The 25,475-nt window shown below is 45.7% G+C and overlaps 2 protein-coding genes and 1 long non-coding RNA gene across 6 annotated transcripts in view; 2 read left to right on the plus strand and 1 right to left on the minus strand.

The window, feature by feature from the left end:
• The window catches only part of LOC115938511 (zinc finger and BTB domain-containing protein 38), a 79,355-nt gene extending 66,446 nt beyond the window's left edge, over positions 1–12,909 (plus strand). For all 3 annotated transcript variants that reach the window (XM_081827240.1, XM_081827233.1, XM_031032572.2), the window contains one exon: positions 6,529–12,909. In XM_081827240.1, the coding sequence (XP_081683366.1) occupies positions 6,529–10,113 (3,585 nt within the window). In that variant the 3' untranslated portion in view covers positions 10,114–12,909. The remainder of the gene's footprint in view (positions 1–6,528) is intronic.
• Positions 1–25,475, plus strand: part of PXYLP1 (2-phosphoxylose phosphatase 1) — a 336,729-nt gene that overhangs the window by 200,688 nt on the left and 110,566 nt on the right. The gene's annotated exons all lie outside the window — the stretch shown is intronic.
• On the minus strand, positions 132–24,656 carry LOC115942411 (uncharacterized). Of its 2 annotated transcripts, none has more exons than XR_014147308.1 (4): positions 24,260–24,656; positions 23,511–23,661; positions 18,843–19,036; positions 132–347 (listed from the first exon to the last, which is right to left on the minus strand). It is a non-coding gene; the product is annotated as an uncharacterized LOC115942411 (long non-coding RNA). The 2 variants fall into 2 exon arrangements; XR_004077014.2 differs by lacking the exon at positions 132–347 and adding an exon at positions 17,442–17,641.

Consider the following 25,475-nt stretch of genomic DNA (forward strand, 5'->3'; position numbering starts at 1 on the left):
GTATATGTTAAAGGCTATTTATAGCTTAAATACAAACTCAGGAAAATAGTAACATAAGTCAGATGACCACCGTTATCTATTTACAAATTATTTTAAAAGAAATGTAGGCCCACCAAAATTTTTGCATCTGTGACATTTTTATTAGCCTTTTTCATGTTTATCTATTCCATCTTGGTAATATTACTGAGAAGAGTGAATTTATTGCATGAAACTTGCTTTTTAGAAAACATTTTAGAAAGTTACACATAAATTAAATCTCATCTTCCCGTCTTATATTTATTTTTCTGAGGTCTTCCGTGGGCTTTCCATTGGCAGGAACTCCTAAAGCTTCAGTATTAAGTTATTCTCTGTAAAGAAATCGAGTAGAGGAGGTCACTTTAACTTTTTTAAGTCAAGACTACTATTTTTGCTGAGGATGACTGCCAACACACAAAAGCTCATTTATTAAGTCTTAATTTTAATTTTGGAGATATCTTTAAAGTTAAGTATGTCTGATAAGATCTGTGGGTCTAATGTTATTTCACAGAATGTTCTTATCAGTCGCAACAAAGGAGGCCAGCTGAAGGGGCCAGGCTGGTCATGTGACAGAGAGAAGCCACTTGGTGGTAAGTGCCTGGGCCAGCAGCGTGTGACTATAGGTGACCATGATGAGGGGGCACAGCTACTAGGCGCCCAGTACTTCTTGCCAGGCAGGCAGCAACCACTGTTGCCCACTCTTCTTATTGTTCAAGAAAAGATATATTGATTTTTATGTTAAATCTTACTCTTTTCGACATCAGCCCAGTTTTTCAGAAACATGGTTCCAAAGACCAGGTTGGCCAGACAAAACCTGCGGGAACCAGATCTGCCTGTGGTCCTCTGGTCTACAGACTTCAGACTCATTTCTGTGTTGCCCTTTGGACATGTAGGATGTGGCTTATAGTTATAGCAGCTTCTGAAGTGATCAGGTGACTACAGCTGGGGGGGCGGGGGGGCAGTCCACGTGGCAGGCACTGGTAAGCTCGAAAGGTGGGTGCTGGAGTCTGAGAGACGTTAAGGTGCACCTTCAGCAACTTTCACTGCTTTTCTAGCCTGCTTGTGCAGATTGGGGCTTGTTGTTTTACACTCTTACATTGACTCTTGGATTCTAAACTTCTTGAGGGCATGAAACTCTGTGCCTCTTTGTGAGTGAAATTCTCTTTCCTCCCTTTGTTTATATCTGCAGAGCTAAATTCTGCCCTCAAGATCCAGTAGACGGCGCTTCCTCCTAAAGAGCTTTGCTGAGCTACTCCCTGTGCCTTCCCTCGCTCCCACTCCCCAGCTGCTCCCCAGAACTCCCACTGTGTTCTCCTGACCAGCCTGCCTGCCTGCCTGCCTGCCTGCATGATCCTGCACATGTCTTTGTTATGCAGCGTTTCATAAACACATCTTACTTCCCTTGCTACACCACAAAACTTTGAAGGCAGAATTTTTATTTCTTTTATGGCAATGGGGTTTTATTGTCAGCCGCCCCAGGCCTGGTTCTAGCTGGTTAATAAAAACTACTTGGGGCGCCTGAGTGGCTCAGTTGCTTAAGTGTCTGACTCCTGATCTCAGCTCGGGTCTTGATCTCAGGGTCATGAGTTTAAGCCCTGTGTTGGGCTCCACACTGGGTGTGGGGCCTGCTTAAAAAAAACATTTTGTGTTTGCTTTGCCCACGGTGTTCCTTCTGCTTAGAATGCCTTTCCCAGGGGCGCCTGGGTGGCTCAGTTGGTTAAGCGACTGCCTTCGGCTCAGGTCATGATCCTGGAGTCCTGGGATCGAGTCCCGCATCGGGCTCCCTGCTCGGCGGGGAGCCTGCTTCTCCCTCTGACCCTTCCCCCTCTCATGTGCTCTCTGTCTCTCTCATTCTCTCTGTCTCAAATAAATAAATAAAATCTTTAAAAAAATAAATAAAAATTCAAAAAAAATTTTAAAAAAATGCCTTTCCCACATCCCAGTTTTACTTTTTTTTTTTTTTTTAAAGATTTTATTTATTTATTTGACAGATAGCGAGAGAGGGAACATGAGCAGGGGGAGGGGGAGAGGGAGAGGGAGAAGCAGGCTTCTCTCTGAGCAGGGAGCCCGATGCGGGGCTCAATCCCAGGACCCCGGGATCATGACCTGAGCCGAAGGCAGACGCTTAATGACTGAGCCACCCAGGTGTCCCCCCAGTTGATTGATGTCAAGCTTTCCAGGGCCCCTATAAATAATAAGTTGGCATTTCATCCTTTAACACTTTGTACATACCTTTAGTATAAGGCCTACCATTGTGGATTCCAATTATTAGTTGACAGTTCTCTTTCTTCTCCTAGACTCTGAGCTCCTTGAGGACAGAGACTTGCCTCACATGCTTCAGTATCTCCAGCCCTGAGCCCTGTGTCTGACCATGTTAGGTATTAACGTATGTGCTGGGTAAAATTGACACGAGAATAAAGTTTTTATGTAATGTGCCAAGAAGGCAAATCAAAGTGCTGCACAGTCACTATGATTTTAAAAGGATTCCTGCCACACGATGGTAGATAGTCCCCCTTTTGAACAGTGTCATACTTGGATATTCCAAAGTTAGGAGGATGTGTTAATGACATATATAATGATACTTCCTATTATATGTGTTATTCTAACTCCTGTATGATTAAGATATTCTTAGATTTTAACAGTTAGCCTTTTACTAACCATCCTACCTGAGCAATCTAAGTGAAGAATCATGCCATCCTACAGAAGTGGGTGGGACCTATCATCAAACACCTCAGAGTATTAGCTTGATGGGAAATACCGCATGCCCCATGTGGAGGTGGGGCCTGTGGGAGTTTCAGAGTGCTGTGAACTGGGGTGTTTCAGAAGAAGCAGTAGTTTTGAGGTGGAAGGACAAAATAGGTGTCAGCATGGAACTAAGCCAAGATGGAAACCACCGTTTAAAACCATAGTACATGTTTTGCCAGATCTGAGACTACCCAGTCAGGCTGGGTAAAGAATTGGAATAATGTATGGGCTTCAGAAAAGCCAAACAGGATGAGAATAAATGAGTCAGGAGAGAAAGTAGATTCTACAGGGGCCCAGGGCAGAGACCCCAAGGGAGGCAAAAGAAGCATCAGCCAAATATGTCATTGATCTATAACCAGTGAAGGATGGAGTCCCGCTGTCTGCTCAGGGTGGCCCCCTCTCCTTCAGGGGCATAGAGGAAGCCGTAGATTCCAGTTCATTTAATTCCATCTTTATTCATAGACTTAATCCCTCACACTTCTAGGAAAGATTCAAGAACAATTACAATTTAAAGGAAGGGTAAACAAGAGTAGAAGAACTAAGGTTAAATAAAGAAAATGAAACCATAGTCACACCAGAAACCCAGGCTAACTATGGCTACAACAGGCGATGATGAGAGTTAGTTCTAAGCTTCCTTGTCTTGGGAATAGAAGAATTTGTTAGTAGTAATGTAGTTTTCCTATGGCTAGAAGAGATCAAAGAATTAATCAAATGGATCCTAAAGTATAAAGGGCACTAAATAACATAATGGGCCCAACTTATAATAGCTTTAGAAAAGGGTAAAAAGAAATTCATAAGTGGCCATCTGGTCTCTCCACAACTGAATGAATGCCATGGGTTAAAGGTGGGACTCCAGGGCTAGGAAGACCTTGCCACTGGGAGCTAAAGAAGTATCTTCAAGCTCTGCTGCTTTCTGGACATCTAAAGAGAGAGAGAGGCTGGATGAATAGCTAGTCAGTATGGCCTTTAGACCAGAGGGAGGTTTTTGGTTTTAACTGCAGGACTGATCTGTTAGTGTACAGTGACATTAGTTTAGTGAGTTGCTGTTAACATTTTTTAAATGAGAGACAATGGAAGAGGACAAAATACATCGCACGCAGTGCACGCAGTAAGGTTAAGTTTTAATTTTTGTGTCTTAGATCCCTACAGACCATGTATTTTTTATATAATATTCTATCCCTCATTAAAATATTAATTGGTAGGTTCTGGCCATCCCAGGCTTATGGTATAAAATATATAGAAAGAATAACAAGAATTAGGCTCTGGGAAGAACAGAGATAAGATCCTTGAACCAGAACAAGAGCCACTGTGCCTTTAAATTGTGCTAATTTAGGAACCTGTGACTAGACTCAGTATTTTTTTATTGAAATATAATTAACATAGTGTTATATTAGTTTCAGGTATATAATGATTCAACAGTTCTTTTTTTTTTTTTTTTAAAGATTTTATTTATTTGACAGAGAGAGAGACACAGCGAAAGAGGGAACACAAGCAGGGGGAGTGGGAGAAGGGGAAGCAGGCTTCCCGCCCAGCAGGGAGCCCGATGCGGGGCTTGATCCCAGGACCCTGGGACCATGACCTGAGCCGAAGGCAGACGCTTAACAACTGAGCCACCCAGGCGCCCTGATTCAGTAGTTCTGTACATTGCTCAGTGCTCATCACGATAAATGTATGCTTGATCCCCTTTATCTAGTTCACCCCTCCTCCCACCCACCTCCCCCTGGTAACCATCAGTTTGCTCTCTGTACTTAAGAGTCTGGTTTTTTTGTCTCTTTTTTTTTTTTCCTTTGTTCACTTGTTTTATTTCTTAAATTCCACATGTGAGTAAAAATCATATGGCATTTGTCTTCTCTGACTTATTTCACTTAGCATCATACCCTTTAGGTCAATGGCAACATTCTTTTTTATGGCTGAGTAATATTCCTGTGTGTGTGTTTCAGTGTGTATGTGTATCACATCTACTTTATCCATTCATCTATCAGTGGACACGTGGACTGCTTCCGTATCTTGGCTATTGTAAATAATGCTGCCATAAACATAGGGGTGCATATATCTTTCCAAATTAGTGTTTTCATTTTCTTTGGGTAAATACCCAGTAGTGGAATTACTGATGCTGGGAAAACTGGTTGGCTACATGTGAAAGAATGAAGCTGGACCACTTTTTTACACCACACACAAAAATAAACTCAAAATGGATTAAAGACCTAAATGTGAGACCTGACACCATAAAAATCCTAGAAGAGAGCACAAGCAGTAATTTCTTTGCCATCAGCCATAGAAACATTTTTCTAGATATGTCTCAGGCAAGGGAAACAAAAGCAAAAATCAACTGTTGGGACTCACCAAAATAAAAGGCTTTCACACAGCAAAGGAAACCATCAGCAAAATAAAAAGGTAACCTACCAAACAGGAGAAGATATTTGCAAAAGATATATCTAATAAGGGGTTAATATCCAAAATATATAAGAATTTATACAATTCAACACCCAAAAACCACAAATAATCCAATTACCGAATGGGCAGAGGACCTGAATAGACATTTTTCCAAAGAAGACATACAGGTGGTCGACAGACACATGAAAAGATGCTCAACATCACTCATCATCAGGGAAATGCAAATCAAAACCACAATGAGATACCACCTCACACCTGTTAGAATGGCTAAAATCAAAAAGGTAAGAGATAACAAGTGTAGATGAAGGGTTGGAGAAAAGGGAGCCCTTGTGCACTGTTGGTGGGAATGTAAATTCCCACTATGGAAAACAGTATGGAGATTCCTCCATAGAACTACTGTGTGATCCAGCAACCCCACTTCTGGGTATGTATTCGAAGGAATTGAAATCAAGATCTTGTAGAGATGTCTGCAAATCAAAACCACAGTGAGATAGCACTAGACTCAGAGGCATACTTTCCTGGTTTTGTGTGTTGTTTCTTTTTTGTGTGCCTTCAGTACCTCACAGAGTTGTTTTTGAAAACCCTTAATCTACCTTGGCTATCCTGAAAGGGAAATCAGAGAAAGAATGAGTCAGGGCCAGTAGCGCAGAGAGGCAGGGCACCCCTGGTGGTCAGACTTGGTCATGCAGACTGAGGCTTCCCATCCAGGGACCTTTCAGAGCCACAAATTAGGAACGGCTTCTCCAGTTCTTCTTCTCTGAGCAGGCAATACCTTTATATACAGGTACTGCTTACTTAGGGAAAACTTAAAAAAAAAAATCATCTTCCTGCTTCATAAATGATGTTTGGATCAGATCATCAGGATTATCTGTGAAAATAGGAGGTTGTAGCAGGACCATAGCATTACTCAGCTCTAGGAATTCAGTGCAGCAGTCTTGAGTGAAGAAGAGACCCTAAACATTTGTGGGGAGAAACCCTCCTCCTCCCAAATTTGGACGTGTATATATAGCTACAGCTTTGGAGAAAGAGTTCTGGGAGGATTTCCAACTATAACAACTATTAGCGATGGTATGAGAAACAGGCTGGGGCGAGATCAAGATTTAGCTTCTAATGTTGACTCCAAGTCTTGCAAGTAACAGCAGAATGAGATTAAAACCTGTATTTTCATACCAAAAAAAAAAAAAGTGTTTCAAAAGTGTTGAAAATTGTCTAGAAATAAAGAAACTACTTGTTGGGGTGCCTGGCTCGCTCAGTCGGTAGGGCATGCAGCTCTTGAGGGGTCGTGAGTTTGAGCCTCACATTGGGCATAGAGCTTACTTAAGAAAGAAACTACTTGTGGGAGGGTCTCTGATCATCTGTCTCCTCTTGTTTCAGATGACAGTCATGTCCCTTTCCAGGGACCTCAAGGACGACTTGCACAGTGACACAGTGCTCTCCATCTTAAATGAGCAGCGCATTCGGGGCATTTTGTGTGATGTCACAATTATTGTGGAAGACACCAAATTTAAAGCACACAGCAATGTCCTAGCTGCTTCAAGCCTTTATTTCAAAAATATCTTTTGGAGCCATACGATCTGTATTTCCAGCCATGTCCTGGAACTGGATGATCTCAAAGCTGAAGTGTTTACAGAAATCCTTAATTATATCTACAGCTCCACAGTTGTTGTCAAGAGACAGGAAACAGTCACCGATCTTGCAGCTGCAGGAAAAAAGCTGGGAATATCCTTCTTGGAAGATCTTACTGATCGCAACTTCTCAAATTCCCCTGGTCCCTATGTATTCTGCATTACCGAAAAGGGAGTGGTTAAAGAAGAAAAAAATGAAAAAAGGCACGAAGAGCCTGCTATCACCAACGGGCCAAGGATCACCAATGCATTTTCCATCATTGAGACAGAAAATAGTAATAACATGTTTTCTCCACTGGACTTGAGGGCAAGTTTCAAAAAGGTCTCTGACTCCATGAGAACCGCTAGCCTCTGCCTGGAGAGGGCCGACGTGTGTCACGAGGCGGAGCCCGTCCGCACCCTAGCGGAGCACTCGTATGCCGTTTCTTCCGTGGCCGAGGCCTACAGAAATCAGCCTGCCCGTGAACATGACAGCAGCTCCCCTGGTAAGACAGGTAAAGAAAATTGTGAGGCTCTTGCAGCAAAACCGAAAACATGCCGAAAGCCAAAGACAGTGTCCATACCCCCGGATTCTGACTCAGCTACAGACAATATACCACCCCCTCCGGCAACCAGCTTAGAGGTTCATCAAGAAAGAAGCCCACAGCCGGCTGCAGTCCTGCCTCGTTCGAAATCTCCCAACAACGAAGGAGATGTCCGTTTTTCCAAGGAAGATGCAAATAAATCCTCGGACGTTCCTGGGCCACCGGCAGCAGAGGTCCCGCCTCTCGTTTACAATTGTAGCTGTTGTTCCAAATCCTTTGACAGTAGCGCCCTGCTCAGTGCCCACATGCAGCTTCACAAGCCAACCCAGGAGCCCTTGGTGTGCAAGTACTGCAACAAGCAGTTCAGCACTCTGAACAGGCTGGATCGGCACGAGCAGATTTGTATGCGGTCCAGCCACATGCCTGTTCCTGGAGGAAACCAGCGCTTTTTAGAAAACTATCCTACCATTGGACAGAATGGTAGCTCATTCACGGGTCCAGAACCTCTGTTGTCTGAAAACAGGATCGGTGACTTTTCCAGTACCGGAAGCACCTTGCCAGAAACGGACCACATGGTTAAATTTGTGAACGGGCAGATGCTCTACAGTTGTGTTGTATGCAAACGGAGTTATGTGACTTTGTCCAGCCTCCGAAGGCATGCAAATGTTCACTCGTGGAGAAGAACCTATCCTTGCCATTACTGCAACAAAGTATTTGCACTGGCCGAGTACAGGACAAGACATGAAATTTGGCACACAGGAGAAAGGCGCTATCAGTGCATTTTCTGCCTTGAAACTTTCATGACCTACTATATTCTCAAGAACCATCAGAAGTCTTTCCATGCCATAGATCATAGACTTTCCATCAGTAAAAAAACAGCCAATGGAGGCCTGAAGCCTAGCGTCTATCCATATAAACTTTACAGGCTACTGCCTATGAAATGCAAGAGGGCTCCTTATAAAAGCTACCGAAATTCTTCCTATGAAAATGCCCGAGAGAACAGTCAGATGAATGACTCTGCAGCTGGCCCCTATGTTATTCAGAATCCACACAGCTCTGAGTTACCAACACTGAATTTCCAGGACCGCGTAAACACCTTGACCAACAGTCCCGCCATCCCCTTGGAAACGTCTGCACGTCAGGAGGTACCCACTTCTGCCAACGTACAGAACGCAGAGGGGACCAAATGGGGAGAGGAAACGTTGAAAGTGGACCTCGACAATCACTTTTATTCCGCCGAGGTGTCTGTTTCTTCCACGGAGAATGCCGGCAGCTCTGACCTGCCGGGAGGGGATGTACCTGTTTCATCTCTGAGTAACGGCAGTGAGCACGCAGCCTCTGTGATCAGCTACGGTGGCTCAGCACCCTCGGTCATTGTGCACAGTAGCCAGTTCTCATCGGTGATAATGCACAGCACGGCCGTGGCCGCCGTGGCCAGCAGCAACCACCGAGCCCCTTCAGACCCAGCTGTCAGTCAGGCCCTGAAAGACGACAGCAGACCTGAGCCCGATAAAGTGAGCAGAGTGGTCAGCAGGCCTAAGAGCATCAAGGAGAAAAAGAAAACCGTGCTGTGTAACAAGGCAGAGGTAGCAGACGAGTCCAAGTACGTGGCTGATCCTGGAGGGTCGCTGAGCAAAACCACAAATGTTAAAGAAACCAGTAAAATCGAAACCTACATTGCAAAGCCCGCTCTGCCTGGAACCTCTACAAACAGCAACGTCGCGCCCCTGTGCCAGATTACGGTGAAAATCGGAAACGAAGCCATCGTGAAAAGGCACATCCTAGGATCTAAGCTGTTCTATAAAAGAGGAAGAAGACCCAAGTACCCGATGGAGGAGGAGGCTTTGCCACAGGAGAGTGACCCGGAAACCAACAGAGCCAGCCCCCTCGGGCTCTGCCAGTCCGAGTGTGTGGAAATGAACGAAATGTTTGACGACGCCAGTGACCAGGATTCCACCGACAAGCCCTGGCGTCCTTACTACAACTACAAACCCAAAAAGAAATCCAGACAGCTGAGAAAAATGAGGAAGGCCAACTGGAAGAAAGAGCATGAAAACAGGAGCCCAAGCAGTAAGTGCAGATACCCAGCAGAACTGGACTGTGCCGTGGGGAAGGCTCCCCAGGAGAAGGCCTTCGAGGAAGAAGAAAATAAGGAGATGCCCAAGCTGCAGTGTGAACTCTGTGATGGAGACAAAGCCTCGGGGGCGGCGAATCAAGGGAGGCCCCACCGGCATCTCACTGCGAGGCCGTACGCCTGCGAGTTCTGTGCCAAGCAGTTCCAGAGCCCGTCCACCCTCAAGATGCACATGAGGTGTCACACCGGAGAGAAGCCGTACCAGTGCAAGACCTGTGGGCGGTGCTTTTCGGTGCAGGGAAACTTGCAGAAACACGAACGCATCCACCTGGGCGTGAAGGAGTTCATCTGTCAGTACTGCAACAAGGCATTCACGCTGAACGAGACCCTCAAGATCCACGAAAGGATCCACACGGGCGAAAAGCGTTACCACTGTCAGTTCTGCTTTCAGAGCTTTTTGTACCTTTCCACAAAAAGGAATCACGAGCAGAGGCACATTTGGGAGCATGACGGGAAGGGCTATGCCTGCTTCCAGTGCCCCAAAATTTGCAAAACAGCTGCTGCCCTTGGAATGCACCAGAAGAAACACTTATTCAAAAGTCCAAGTCAGCGGGAGAAAGTAGAAGGTGACATGTGCCAGGAGAACTCAAACCCCCTGGAGAACCCACATGTCAATGACTCAGAAGACAGTGACCAAAAGGATAACGTACAAACCATTGTTGAAAATGTCCTTTGAGTGGCGATACTTAGAAAAGTCTTCAAAAATATAAGTTGGTGGGTTTGTTGTTTAGGGGTTTTTTTTGTTTTTGTTTTTTTAGTTAGCTGTTTTCTTCTGTGTTTTTTTTTTTTTTAAGTTTTGTTCACGCAACAGTCATGAAGGAGTGAAATGTAAAAAAAGAAAATCTCATTTGTGAAAATTCCAGAAAAAAGGATCCTAATACCTACTTTGGGTTTTAGCATTAACTTCATTACAAAATAGCCGAATCCTCCAGTATCCCAAGTATCTTGTGGAAGTTTATGAAGTTCTTAGCTGTGGTATTTCTGCCAGTGGGGGGTGGGGGGGGGAGGCTAATGTTAGCCTAAATTAAAACTTTCTAGTAAGTGCTGATAGGAACTGGCTGCTGAGCTGTCTTTAGTCCACTGGAGAAAACGAGGGTCAGATATCATGAAAACATCATCTTCATAAATATGTTAGAAGGTAAATGAGCTATGACAGTCATTTTTCCCATCCGGCTTCTGTGCTATTAAAAATTGTTTAAATTAGTGGATATATATGAAATATTTAATATTATAGCTGAAAATATGTGTGAAATTGAGTAACCTAAGTAGGACATTCATTATCTAGAACTACTTTTCCGCAACACAAACCTTGTAAAATACATATATAAATCACTATGACTTTTAACTGTCCATGTCCCCTGTAGAGAATTATGATGATGAGCAATAGATCTGCAAATAATGAGGACTGATGGAAAAATCGGTAGAAAGCATCTTGAATCTGATTTAAGAGCATATTGTATGCTTTTAAATGGAATGCCGTTCCCTTGAAGTTATGGCTGAGCTATTACTAGAACTGGTCTACTCCAGTCACAGAAAACATAGGTCATGCCTTATCTGTGGGGGAGAGCCCTCCCAGAACTTTTCTGTGATTACCTGTGCTGTATATTACTTTGCAGTGGCCTCACCTCAGAAAATAAAGAAGGGTCAAATTCTTCGGAAACTCCCTGCAGTCTTCCATCCATCACAAGGCCATGGATATGGGGGTCTATTTCAGACAGACTTAATCAGTCCCAAGGGTTTACGTAAAACCTGACACCTCCCATTCCACTGAAGGAGCGTCCAGGAGATTTAGTGCAAAGAATGCGTATGGTGGTGAATTCCCAGGCACTTGAAAGTGACAGAAAGCCTAATCCCTATAATCGTTAGCCTTCTTGGAGATTATGCAGCCCCCAAGTGTACACTAACTAGTATGAAACAAAAGGACATCAGAAACACACCTCCCACCTCACCCATTAATGACTTGAGTGGGCAAGAGGAGGCGATGACCTTCCTTGCCTCAAACAGAAGCTTTGCTTTTTGGGGGTGGGGTGGGGAGATAGAATGTGGAGTGGTAAGATTCCATCACTTACTTACATGACTCAGAAACTTATCCCCAAAGCCAGATGCCTTGTCTTCATGTTTGCAGACATCTAGCTCCCTTGCTAAAAACCCACTTAAGTTTTCTCATTTTCTTTTATGCTGACCCACACCATCAGCATTGCCATCAAAGTCCAGTTGCCCTGTAGGGCATGTGGACTAGGTTCTGGGAAGCTGGAACTCATCATTCTTATATTTAAACTGCCAGGATAGGAGGGAGAGAGAAAACATTCCTACCCTTTGATCAGCAGTGTGAACAGAATCCGGAACCTGGTTTAAGGGTGACCTACAGCCATTCATGTTCATGGGATTTGATAGATGGAAGCCCAAGGTTATCCAAGGTTGCAAGGTCACCATTATGAAGAAGTAGTTCAAAGGACTCCAGTTCCTCTCTCCAAGTATTGTGATATCTCCACGAAGAAGACTTAATGTGGATTTGGGTGGGCAAGAAAACGTTTAAACACCCAGAGAAGGACATGATCAGAGCTGACCTTTTTATATAGTAGTATTTTGCTGTTAAGTAACCCCAGTACTGCATCTGCATTTATCTTTTGTTCATCTACTTTCACTTACATACAGTATTATGTAATAGAGGAAAATGGGAAAATGCAAGCAAATTCAACCTTATTTTAATACATTGTATATATGTATACCTGCATTATTCACTTGGGTTTTGTTCAAAGAGATAGTCACAAAGGGCTTATGAAAATCATTTCTGAATTGATAATTAGAATAATGAATAGGCAATTCTGTGATCTACTAATTTGTTTTATCTCAATTAGGATTATTAATCAAAGAGAATTACTGTGTATTTCAGTCATTTTGATTTGGGGTAACTCTAAATATAAAATTATTACATGTAGTGATGTCTCCCAGCCCTTACATGTGGAAATTTTTTAAGTGGACTTGTATGCTGATAATTCTAGACCAAAGTAAATATGGCAGAATATTTATACATGAAAAAATAATTTTGCAAATATTTTCTATAATTGTATTATTCGTTTAAAATGTTGATAGCTTGTGTTAGTTTCAGGGAGGGGTGTATATTTTGATAAAAAAATACTTGACTTTGTAATTCTGTATATTCTATACAATTTATAGCAGAGCCGTTTTAAGACAGCCTTGTCACATTTTTTTTGTTAATTGTGAAAACTTTATCATGAGTGATGTTTAAGTATGCATTGAGTACATAACGACCAACTAGAATTAAAGTAGGTGTAAACAGTGAACATACTGTATGCTGTACAAGATATATTGTAATTTGCCGTTTTAGCATCTGTATTTTGGTTAGAAGATATTATTAAATGCAGATGTTAAGGGTTGGAAAAGTCTAATTTTATTTTTAGAAATAATGAATACAAATTTGGTTTTGCTTGATTAAAATAGCTTATTCCTATGTTAAGTCTCTTAAATGTTTTAATATTAATTCTTTTGTGCAGCCAAGCAGCAGTTTCCTCTTTGTCAGTCACAGCCTTGTTTCACATATCATTCACTTAATATATTTCTGTTTCCTTACTTGTTTGCATTCCATGATACCTACTTACATGCTTAGGACCCAAACGGAATATACATTTAAAAAAAAAAAAAAAAGGCAGAATAAGAGAGCTGGAAGTCTTCTTATCACTCGGTGCTTTGGATAGGCCTGACCTTGGCGTGTGGAATCCGAGAGCCCTGGAAGTGTCTCTGTCCCAGGAGACAAATTCCACTTGGTACCAGGTGTTTGGCACTGTTCTTCCCCTGGGCCGTTTCATTCGGGTCTTTCCTGACAAGCCTGGGAAGTCAACCTCACTATCCACATTTTATAGCGACTTTGAGAAGATCCCACAGCCAGACAGAGCCAGGATTCCAACCCAGGGCTTCGTGACTTCAGAGCCCATGTCTTCGTTTCTTCTCAGCACCTTAGAGGAAACTGCTTCCTGGAAACTGAGCGGAGAGTAGGAAAAGGGGCGCGAGGAGGGCAGGCAGCTCTAGGACAGTGGCTGCCCCCTGTGCCAACTTTCAGGAGGCTGTACTGGCCTCAGCTCTCCCTGGCACACCCCTGCTTTTTGTCCTCACGCCTCAACACTTGGGGCGTTTGGCTTTCTCCTCGATGTTGGGATATTGCCCTATAAAACCATTTTTTAAAAACCTGTGCACTTTTCCCCAAGAATATGGAGTAAAATTATCATTTTATGCTGTTCTAAGCTAGTAATTTCTCACCCAAAGAAAAAACTGTGTTCCATCATCACAGACCATACCCCTAACCTTGACTCGTTACCTTCAGATGCATGCAGTCGCTCGCAGTAGGTCGCGGTAGGTCACGTGGAAGGGAGTGCCAGTGGCTCACGCCGCGCAATCCATCACCAACACAGGGAAAATAACTCAGACTTCCGGTCCTCCTCGTGGCTGGCCCGTAGCACCAATTTTGTATTGGAAGGGTAATCCAAACCAGATCCAAACCAAAACTTTGATAACTGCTGGCTGTTGAAACTAACGTCCTTGATCGAGCAAAACAACAGATTCAATATTGAAAAAATTTGTAACAGTTGAGCAAGTAACTGGATTAAAATCATCAAAACAAATCATGCAAGGCAGTCCTATTTGTACGTATTGTATGAATTACTTTGGGTCTTCTTATTCCTGTTGCTCACCTTCCTCTTTTCTCATTGGCTCCCATCAACTGATTTGGTTCCACGCCCTCTGTCTCCATCAGGTGCTCTTTGCAGAGGCAGTTTCCTCCTTATGTGAGAACTCTTCACCTTCCTCTTCCCCAAATCCTGGTGGGCTATTGATCTCCCTTCTGGAGACAGGAACCCCGCTTGTCCCCACTCTCCCTCCCCAGTATTCACCCCTTGATGCTGACTCTTCAAGTAAGGTGCTCAGTGGACAGGCAAGTTGGCTTGGTGTGCAATTTTCAAAATGAAACTCTCCAAATTTAGACAACTAATGGAAGAACTGGTTATAACAGAAGTATGATTACACTTTTAAAGATTTTTTTAAATTATTATTTCATTCTTGACATCCAAGACCTCAATTCTGTTTATTTAGAATCTTTTGCTGAGGGGCGCCTGGGTGGCTCAGTCGGTTAAGCACCTGACTTCAGCTCAGGTCATGATCTCAGGGTCCTGGGATGGAGCCCCATGTCATCAGGGTCTCCCTGCTCAGTGGGGAGTCTCCTTCCCCCTCTGCCTCTGCCTCGCCCCCTGCTCATGCTCACACTCTCTCTCAAATAAAATTTTTTTTTTTAAAAAAAGAATGTTTTGCTGAGAAGTCAAGAGCACTTTTTTCCCCAACAATTTTAAAAGCTATGACTTCTGTGTAATTATAGGTAGGGGTAAGGATGTTATTCCTGTTACAGGAAACTTTGGTATACAGAGACTTAAAAGATGTAACAATGCTAATTTATGTAGAATTTTCATTCACTCATTCAAAATACGTTTAATTTTGAGTCTCGGGTGTTGTGCCCAGGGCTATAGAGGTAGAAGAGGTAGCCTGAGCCTTCAAGGAGCTGGGTCTGGGGAAGGAGACTGATGAGGCAAGCCATGATGACAAAACAAAACCCTGAGCTCCTGGGAGCTCGGAAGCAGATTGGATTGTGTTGGGTTATGAGAGAGATGGCTCCGAGCTAGGGCTGAGGGAGCCTGGGAGCTTCCTAGTGCGGGCAGGCCCAGGTAGAGTGGCTAAAACAAAGGAGCATGGGTGAGGGCAGATTGCTATGCAAACCTGGGGTTTGGGTGGTGAGCCAGGAGATGCACAGAGAGGCCACATCACCAGGGCCTCATGGGCCTTGCCAGAGAATTTGTACTTCTGACACTGACAGATGATGGGGGAGCAGAGGAGCAGCTGAGTGCTAGGAGGGAAGTTCAGAGCTAGGTCCTAGAAGCAACATGAGAGGCCATGGGAGGGCTTCAACAGACAGGACATGATCTAATGTGTTTAAAGGATGACTCGCACTGCAGTGCAGTGCGGAGACTGCAGGTCAGTGAAGAGACTCTCTTTGTTTCCCCCCTTGCAATATATTTCTGAAGACATTACGTTGTTTGTCCTGAAGAGTTTCTCATGGCCTGGGAATTTAGCAAGGCCGCTTCCTAAGTTATGTTCTTCCATCGGGAGGCACATGCTGTCTGGCTGACATATTGGATATCCTTTGAAGGTAGATCTGATGGGATTTGCGGGTGGTTTAGGTCCCAGGAGGTGAGAAAAACAGAGGCATCAAAGAGGACTCCACGTCTTGGGCCTGAGCAATGGAAGGATGGAGTCACCAGCAGTTTGCAAGAGGGGACTGACTTCAGGTATGAAGCTGAAAGGCATGTTTCATTCCTTCAAAACCTATTTGAGCTAGATGCTGGGACTACAAGAGCAGGCAAAACAGATTGTCCCTGGAGCTTATGATCTAGTGGGGCACACAAAACACTTACATCTGCCTAAGTGCTACAAAGAGGAGGTGCTAGTCAGGAAGTTCCTTGAGGAAGTACCTTTTGAGTGAGATCGGAACGAGGAATAAGAATTGAAAGAGGAGTGAATTTCCAGGTAGAGGGAACAGCATGTACAAAAGTCTGCTTCTAGAGGGAACACAGTGCACTGGAAGCCAGTGGTGGCCAGAGTGCAAGAGGGATGGGTCTGAGATGAGACTGGAGGCCGGAAGCCAGACCCTGCAGGGTCCCCAGGTCCTGCTAAGGATTGGGATCTTCTACTAAGAGCAACAGAGAGCTGTTGAATTGTTGAGACCAGAAGAAGTATTTTAATCAGTTTTGTACCTGTGAAAAGTCACTGTGGCTGAAATGTAGAGAACGACGTGGAGGACAGTAATGGCCGGAAATCGAGCAGGTAGGAAGCTACTGCAGTGGTCCAGACTGGAGAGGACAGTGGAGTGGAGTATGTATTGGCAGGGAAGATGAGAGAAGAGGGGAGAGAATGAGAGCTAGTTAGGACATAAAATCAGCAGCACTTGACGTTGGATAGATAGATATGGGGAAGTGAAGGCTAGGGAGGGGCCAAGGATAACCTTTTGGTTTCAGATTTGTTGAAACTATGGGAATGTAAGATGTCTCCCATCAAGCTTGTATAGCAAAAGAAGACAGAATCCCGGAGAACACAGATATTGGAAAGATGAGTTAAATAAAAGCCTGTAAGGGGCTGGCATGGAGAAGAGATGGAGAAATAGGAGGAAAATTGGGGGAGTGGCAGCTAGGGGGCCAGAGATGGAGAACCTCTCAGAAAGGAGAGAATGATCAATGGTGTCAAGTGAAGATAAAGCCGACTAAAGAAAATCTGGAAAGTGCCCTTTTGCACCCAGCAACTAGAAGGTCACTGGCAGTGATGTGCTGGTAAACGGTTAACGACCATCACCTTGGAGAGAGGGAAAGCCGGATTCCTAGTGCTTGCCAATGTCTGTCGTGTAAAGACTCCTGCCACGGATGATTTTAAGCTACCAGCATGATGTCACTGAACGTGGAGCTGGGAAGAGAGACATCAGTCGGTTCACAAGAGCTAGTATGAGCCTGCTCTGGTGGCTCACCTGGGGGATCTTCGAGTAGTTTCAGTGTGGTGGTGCTGGTGGAAGCTGGACGTCAGAGGCAGGAGTGGAGGGGGAGACAGTGAGCGAGGGTTCTGGTTTCAAGAAGCTTCGCTATGAAGGGGGCGCCTGGGTGGCTCAGTCAGTTAAGCATCTGACTTGCACTCAGGGTCCTGGGATTGAATCCTGCATCTGGCTCCTTGCTCAGTGGGAGGCCTGCTTCTCCCTCTCCCTCCTGGTCTGCCCCTTCCCCTGTTTGAGCTCTCTCTGTCTCTCAAATAAATTTAAAAAGAAGAAGGAGGAGGAGGAGGAGAAGCAGCAGCTGCTTAGCTATAAAAGGAGAGAAGAAAGAGAAAGGTAGTAAGTGGAACCTAAGGTTTGGAGACCAGGATTCCACCATATGGGGTAGAACAAGGGACGAGGAGGCAAGGGAGTTGAGGGTATCAGCAAGAGACTTGGTTGTAGCCAAGGACTACAAAGCCTGGGTTTAATTTAAGGAAATATGGACTTCAGTGTCTGATAGACACACACAAATGGAGGAGGCCTTCAAAGCTCTTCCACAGCTACTTTCCTATTTGTCTCTCACCATCGTCGTGTTGTGGTGGCCGTGATTACTGTCTTCTTCATCTAAAAGCTGTGGACACAGAGCATGGAGAAGCCAAGGGGCTCAGAGACTGGACCAACACCGGTCAGTTTTCAGGACACGCTTTTTACCACCACCCGCTGACTCCACATTGACTAAGGGATATTCTGGAAGATGGGGTACTGGGACAAGGACAACTGCTGGGCTTTCCTCAAAATGAGTGTGTTTATTAGCTTGAGACCCAAATACCCTCAGAATGCCCTGGGTCATTGTTTTGGACGGTGTGTTCTTATGTGGCAGTTAGCATAGGTAGACCTCACGTTATTGTGCTTCACTTTATTGTGCTTTGCAGATACTGCATTTTTTCTTTTCTTTTTTTTTTTTTTTTTACAAATTGAAGGTTTGTGGCAACCCTGCATTGAGCAAATCTATTGGTATCTCTGTGGCACGTTTTGGTAATTCTTGCAATATTTTAAACTTCCTCATTATTATATTTCTTATAGTAATCTGTGATAAGTGATTATAACTCACTGAAAGCTCAGATGAGGGTCAGCATGTTTTTGGCGATGAAGTATTTTTTAAGGAAGGTATGTACATTGGTTTTTTAGACATAATGCTATTGCACACTTAGTAGACTCCAGTCTAGTGTAAACATACTTTTACATGTACTGAAAAACCAAAGAACTCATTTGCCTTGTTTTATTGTGTTATTCATTCTATTGTGGTGGTCTGGAACCAAACCCACGGTATCTCCAAGGGGTGCCTGTATTACCAGGCACTGTTCTAAGCATCTAATGAATATTACCTCATTTAATCCTCCTATCAGTGCCGTGAGATAGACATTGATATGACCATCCCCATCAACATTTAATGTGGTTATCTTGTGCTGTACAGTGCCACAAAACTCGGTGGCTCAAAACAGCCCTGTACCAGTATTATTATCTCACATGGTTTTGGGGTCTGACTGGGATCAGCTGAGCGTGCCTCTCATGCCGGTGTAGACAGTTGGTAGCCGGGTGGCGTCATCTGAAGCCTTGACCACACGGGGCATCCAGGCAGCCCCAGCCCAGCTTAGAGTCAGGGGTGGAGGAATGGACTACACTTCTCAAGGGGGGTGGGGGGTGGGGGGGGTGGGCAGCAGGCACATCCGGGGAGGGAAGGGATAGATGGTGGCCATCTTTAGGGACAAGCTATTCTACAAGAGATAATCCCCAATGAGAAACCCCAGGCACAGAGGAGCTAGATGACTTACCCAAGGTCAGACAGCTGGGATGTGGAGAAGCAGAGTTTGTCCCAGGCAGCTGAGTTCCAGAGTCTGCTGAGACAGGCAGAAGGGACTGAAGCCCAGTCGCACAGCACACCCTCTCATTGCAAAGCCATGGTGGTTAGGAGCACAGCATTATTCGTGGTAGAACCAGAGTGTTCCTGGAGCGAGCTGTGAAGGAGCTGGGAGAGAGGAAGAAATTCTAAAAATATTTTAAATGGAAGGACGCCTGGATGGCTCAGTTGGTTAAGTGACTGCCTTTGGCTCAGGTCATGATCCTGGAGTCCTGGGATCGAGTCCTGCATCGGGCTCCTGGCTCAGGGGGGGCCCGCTTCTCCCTCTGACCCTCTCCCCTCTCATGCTGTTTCTCTCTCTCTCTCAAATAAATAAATAAAATCTTTAAAAACAAGTCAATAAAAATATTTTAAATGAAAATAAATGGGGAGGGTAAATATTGAGTCAAATTTCAAGAACTATCTAAACAAGGCTTTTTTTATGTTGGGGGTGAAAATAGGGTCTTGTGTGGCCTGAGACAAATGGAAGACTTTATACTTTTGCTTGCCTTTACCCAATCAGGAAAGAATAGAAATGTAAGTGTTTGGGGGGGGGGGGGGTGGCGGGGAGGGCAAGGCAAGGGTTGCATTGGTTTTTTTCCTTATAAGTAATCAAAATCTGAAACTTCTAGTCAGCTGCTCCAAACGGTCAAATATGGGGGGGAGCCTATGACTGGGACCAGAGAGTTAGAATCTGAGGTGTGGACTGGCCTCAGACAGGATCTTCAGGCTCCTTCTGTGCCCCTTGTATCATGTCATAGCCCTGAAAGTCCGGGTCATCGCTTACTTTGACACGTCATGGCCCCGCTAATGGAAGAACATCTTCCATTAGGAAGGACAGCTAAAGGAAATGACATCTCTAATTCAAAAAGTTTACTCACTTCACAGAAGCAATGGGGTATGGCCACAGAGAAGCTGACTCACCTCCAAGTGGCCCTTTTCTCTCCCAAAATCTGACGACCAGAGACACTGTGAGCTTAGGCACTGTTAATTTCTAGCTTCTTGGTTTTACTGGGCTAAAAGGCCAGGTCCCACCCATTGACTGGAACATGCTCACTATGTGGGTAAATGTGGTTAGTGGAAAGAGCAGCAGGCCATTTCCCAGGTCAGACCCCATCATTTCTGACATTTCTCTTCCTAAAGAGAAATTCAGGGCCGCTATTTTCGTCATCATGATGGGAACCCGCCTCCTCCGCTATTGCTCATGTTGACTGTGGCAACATTCCAGCCACCGGGAACTCCTCACCATCCAGTAGCATCCCCACACCTAAGCAAGAAGGCCCCACCCTGGCCCTCCTGCAGAGGTTCCCCCCCTCCGGCCCCAGGGGTCAGAGTCTGCAGGGCCAACAGTAAGGTGCCCACCCAGAGTCTGTGCCACTCTGAATACTCAGGACCACCCAGAGAATTCTCTACCCACTTGCAGGGTCTGCTCAGGCCTCTTCCCTGCCAGTGTCACTCCTCTTGGTCCCAGGGATGGGCAAGGGGCAGGTGTTTGCAGGCGATGGGGACGGAGTCTGTGATCCGTGTGTGCTGAGCCTGAGGCCCCCAGCATAGGGGAGGGAGCAGGGTGGAGAGTAAAAAGGCACAAGGGGAGGACCTGGGCCCAGCTCTTCTTGTGCTTCTCCCTCCGATCTGGAACACCCGAGCCTGGGAATTCTAAATCCAAACCTGGCTTCCCAGATGGTTATGAAGGTGTGTTTACCAAAGAAAGAGAAGAGAGCATATTCAATTTAAGAGCTATTCACCTGATTTCTAACTTTTAAATGCTTAGACATATGATCTACTACTGTTGACCCTTGAACAGCATAAATTTGAACTGTGTGGATCCACTTATATGCAGATTTTTAAAAATAAATACAGTACAGTACTGTGAACATATTTTCTCTTTCTTATGGTTTTAACATTTTTCTCATTTACTTTATTATAAGAATACAGTATATAATACGTACACACCATACGTGTTAACTGGCTGTTTCCGTTGTCAGTCAGGCTTCTGGTCAACTGTAGGCTATTAGGGGCTAAGTTTCTGGGGAGTCAAAAGTTATACACAGACTTTTGACCCTGCAGGGCAATCAGCACCCCGATCCCTGCATTGTTCAAGGGTCAACTGCATAGGCCTCCATCACTTGCCTTCAACCCTATAAAAGTTTGGGGGGCTGGCACCACTCCCCAGAGTGTCTGGCTTTTCATCACACTATGTCTGAGTTCCAGTTCCTGGCAGTATTGAAATGTCCATCCCTTCCCCCCCGCTCCCAACTCCACCCCTATCCACAGTCATGAGCAGGTCTCAATGTGCGGTTCCAAAGCCTCTTCTAAAGCTTCTTCCCGGACGTGTTTTGTGAGACAGACCCTCAGACGTCGCCTTGCCTTTGCCTCAGTCCCCCCACAGCTCTCTGGCAACACCCTTTTTCAATCCCACGTCTGCTCTCGGACAGCAAGCTCCTCCTCTTATTTAGCTACACTTTCAGCATCAGCACTGCAGTCCCAAACATGAGTCATCTTCTGAGAGTAGTGATTCTCCATTCCAGGATCACGAACCATCACAGTGCATCTGGGAAGGAGGGTTTTCCCAAGATGTGCGACTTTCAGTGCTTAAACCAGGTCAGTCTTGGGGAAACCGGGATGACTGGTCACCCTGATGGGGAAGAGGTTCTCCAGGACGGGAAGGGGCATCAGCAGCCACAATAGAAGTAGAACTAAGTGGCCAGTTTTAGTTTGAAACAACTAATGGGATTGTCAGCTTTCTACTGCCTCTGCCTGAGAAGTGAGGAAACATCTAGGCCACACAGGAAGCTGGCCAGGATGTGCAAGTCTGGGCTGAGAGAATGGAGGGGACAACCATGGGGCCCAATCTCCAGAGTCCTACTAAAAGCCTTTAATTATTTCACAGAAACTCCCTCTACTCTCATTTCTCTGAAGAACCTCCTGGGGAGCTTCCAGCTTCCCCCCTCGGAAGCGTTCATAGAGTCCACTTTGAGAATAAGTGATGGTCTGTCCCAGGCTTCCCCACCAACCCCCATCTGTCCTGCTAAGTGTGATGGACAGCTCTGGGTTTTCCTGCTGAGTCCTTTTCTATTTTGATGGTGAAAGCACTTGAATTTCTTTTAGAAATCTCCTCTCACTCCCTCTTTCTTCAGCCCCACCTTCAGACCTGACGATCAGGTTAGGGGTGGCTGGTGGGTGGGAAACACAGGACCTGGTGCTAGTTACTGTATTTCTACATCTCAGCACAAGAACAAGGAAACTGAGCCAGGACCTTCTCGACTGCCGTGGAGAGAACAGTTGGCCTTAAGCAAAGCTGGATGTCAGAGCTCCGTTCTGAGGTTCCTGGTAGTCTGGACTAACATAATTCAAATTCTGAGCTTTCTCAAGCAAAAGTCATGAGAATCATTGTGCTCTGTATTAAATGCAAACTAAGCAGAAGTGCTTCTGTCTTCAGCGTCTTTTGTCGCTTAGACAAAAATGGGATGTGGAAGGAAACAAGAACCTAAAATGGGTGGATGACAGTTGGAACCAGGAAGCCCCTCACCTCATCTCTAGGTCCCCTTCATGCTCCTTCTTGCTCCTTTATTCGTTCTCTCTGTGCTCCCAGCCTTCTCTGCCTCTCCCTGGCTGCCGTGCACGATGCTGGCCCGCCCGACAGGACCTCACGGGCAGTGGCCCTCAGATGCCGACTGCCTGCCATCCCTGGGTGCTAATTGCCAATTTCTGGAAAAGGATATCTGATTCCTGCCTTCCCCCCACCCCCACCCCCACCCCCCATTGAAGACATCGGTTCCCTTGGTCAGTTTAGTCTGGATTTAATTAGCTCTGATTAAGGGACCGAGCCCTGTTAGGAGATGGCTGCAGAAGCTTCACCCTGGGGGCAAAGCCGGCATTCAGAGGAGGCAGGGTGGGCTGGGAGAGGTCCTCAAGTGCCCACCATGTGGTCCTGCAGGGACTAGAGCTGCTTCATCAGTAACCGCACCAGCAGGAGCCTCGAGACCTGTCATGATGGCTTCCAACCTTGCTGTTCCAAATCTCCCATGACAGATATACCTGGGCAGTTGTAAAAAGGTCTGCCTGGCTTTGAGGAGGACTTAGGCCTTGTCCCACACCAACATTTCACATGGATTTGTGGGTGACATGGCATGTAGCAGTGTAAAGGGTGTGATTTGGGTAGGTATTTGTAAAGGATGTCTCACCCCCCTCCACACACACACACACACACACACTACACATTAAAAAGTGAACTTGCTTTGACAGTGTTTTCCCCTCACCCTGCCAATTTGCAAACATGTTCTTCAGAAACATTATAAACTTGTTTATGCAAAGCTTGTTTTTGAATGCATTCTTTTTGGAAAAATATGTGTTAAAAAAAAGAAAACCTGTTTATATGTGGAAGGCGAGTAATGTAAACAAGCTGTCAGCGTTTGAGAGCAAGCGGCTGGAGGCTAGGGTAAGATCTCTGCCTACATTGCCGCCTGCTGCAACCTCCAACCCCCTAGTAGAAGTTTTAGCATGAAAACCCAGTCTTCCCTCTGCTCGATAAGCATCAATCTCCCGGCTTCTCTCTCAAGAACACTGAACCAGACTCGTACCCCCACCATGGAGGGACTCCCACCTTTGTGCAGACCGGAGGGAAAGTCTTGCCAGCAGAGGTCACTGACGCTCCAGCTTAGGATTTAGCAGCCGCCAAGGCAGGAAGGCTGTCCCAATAAGGTTGTGCCCACCCCGCTTCTTGCTCCTGTCCATTAACTTGCTCCCTGCTTAGCCTATTGAAGGAAATAACCGTCAGTGTTGCAGTAACAAAGTGTGTGCATGCTAGCAACAGTTTTTCTCAGTAGTACCTACCCTTTCACATCCCCAACCTGTGAGTCTTTAGTTTGACATGAAGGGAATTCTCGGGATAAGACAGGCAATAATCTGAGACACAGAACATCAGGTGCTGCTTCAACCCTGGATTGTACCTGACCAGGTGTAGCCCATTCCATAAACTAGTTATATCTGCTTCTTGCCTGGATTACTGGGAGGTGACCCCCACCACACATGGAAAGTCGCCTATAATGTAGGGACAGGTGCTGTGGTCTGGCATGGAGTAGTGCAAGCCAGTTGGGGGGGCGGGGGGAGAAGGTGCCTGTGGACTGCCCGCAAAGAATGAGAGGCATTTAGGACCCACCTATGGGCCCAGAGCTTGCCGTGGACCACAGCTGCATACCTCAGACCGACTTGCCAGCGTTCTGCAGTGGCAAGAGATGCTACGAGGGCGCATCTGTCCACTAAGGGTGGAGGGGAAGAAACTGCATCTGTGGGCTGGGGGAGAGAGTAGTAGGGCACCTAAAAACCATCGAATTGCCATATGACAGCGCCCACCTCATATACGAAGATGCTGCCAAACTCAGAGGCCAAGTGAGAATACCAACTTCTCAGGCCACTGGGATGCGTAGCCCGTTCTCCACCCAGGCAGCCAGGGGATTGCACCTCACAGCACTGGGCAGCAGATACGCGACGGTCCTGGAAAACCGGAAGGAGGTACAGGGGCACGGTGGCAGCAGGGAACCCCACGCGAAGGTAAGGAAGCTGCCCGCCGGTCTGGGAAGAGCGCTGAGGAAGAGGCATGTGACCTAGGCCTAAGCCAATCAGTTGCATTTCCGCAGTCACCGTGATTGGCTCAGCAATGTGCATGGGACCCACTCAGAGCCAATGAGACTTAAGATTCCTGGGCATGCTCTAAGAGAGGTTTGTTCTTCCCGCTCGACCTGGGGCTGAAAAGATGGTGCGGGAAGTACTGCCTTTTTTTTTTTTTTCTTTTAAGATTTTATTTATTTATTTGAGAGAGAGAGAGAATGAGCGGTGGGGAGGGGCAGAGGGAGAAGAAGAGAGAAGCGGACTCTCTGCCAAGCAGGGAGCCTGACCTAGGGCTCCATCCCAGGGCCCAGGCCAAAGGCAGACACTCAACTGACTGAGCCAGGTAGGCATCCCTGTACTGCCTTCTTGTTAGCAGGAGGGAAGGCCTGAGCTTTGTGGAGCCATCTTGGAGCTCCTGAGTTGATAACTGATACAGTGGAAGAACCTTGAGGTAGGTGGAGGGAAATTGAGTGCTGATGGCACTGTTTGAGCCCCAAATCCAGCCATACCTGAAGTTAATTTTACTCCTGGGTTTTCCGGGAGCCAACAAATTCCCCCTGTGCTCATTGGAACTGCGCTTCTGTGCATCCTGGGGCGGGAGAGATGAGGTAAGTGTTCTCTGAGCCACTGCTAACATCTGATACTTCTAGGATTCTTTGTATTGAGTTTGACCTTCTATTGAGGTTGAGATAAACCCAAGTGGCCAAGGCAAGCTGTTCCAGCTCAAAAGGTCCCCCCAAAATACTATGAAGCCATCAAAAAAAAAGAGAGAGAGAAAGAAATCTTGCCATTTGCAGTGACATGGATGGAACTAGAGGGTATTATGCTAAGCGAAATAAGTCAATCAGAGAAAGACAATTATCATATGATCTCACTGATAGGTGGAATTTAAGAAACAAAACAGGAGGGTGCCTGGGTGGCTCAGTCGGTTAAGCGACTGCCTTCCGCTCAGGTCATGATC

This window comes from Leptonychotes weddellii, chromosome 1, assembly GCF_054177405.1.
Source record: "Leptonychotes weddellii isolate Sample4059 chromosome 1, ASM5417740v2, whole genome shotgun sequence".
Lineage (NCBI taxonomy): Eukaryota > Metazoa > Chordata > Mammalia > Carnivora > Phocidae > Leptonychotes > Leptonychotes weddellii.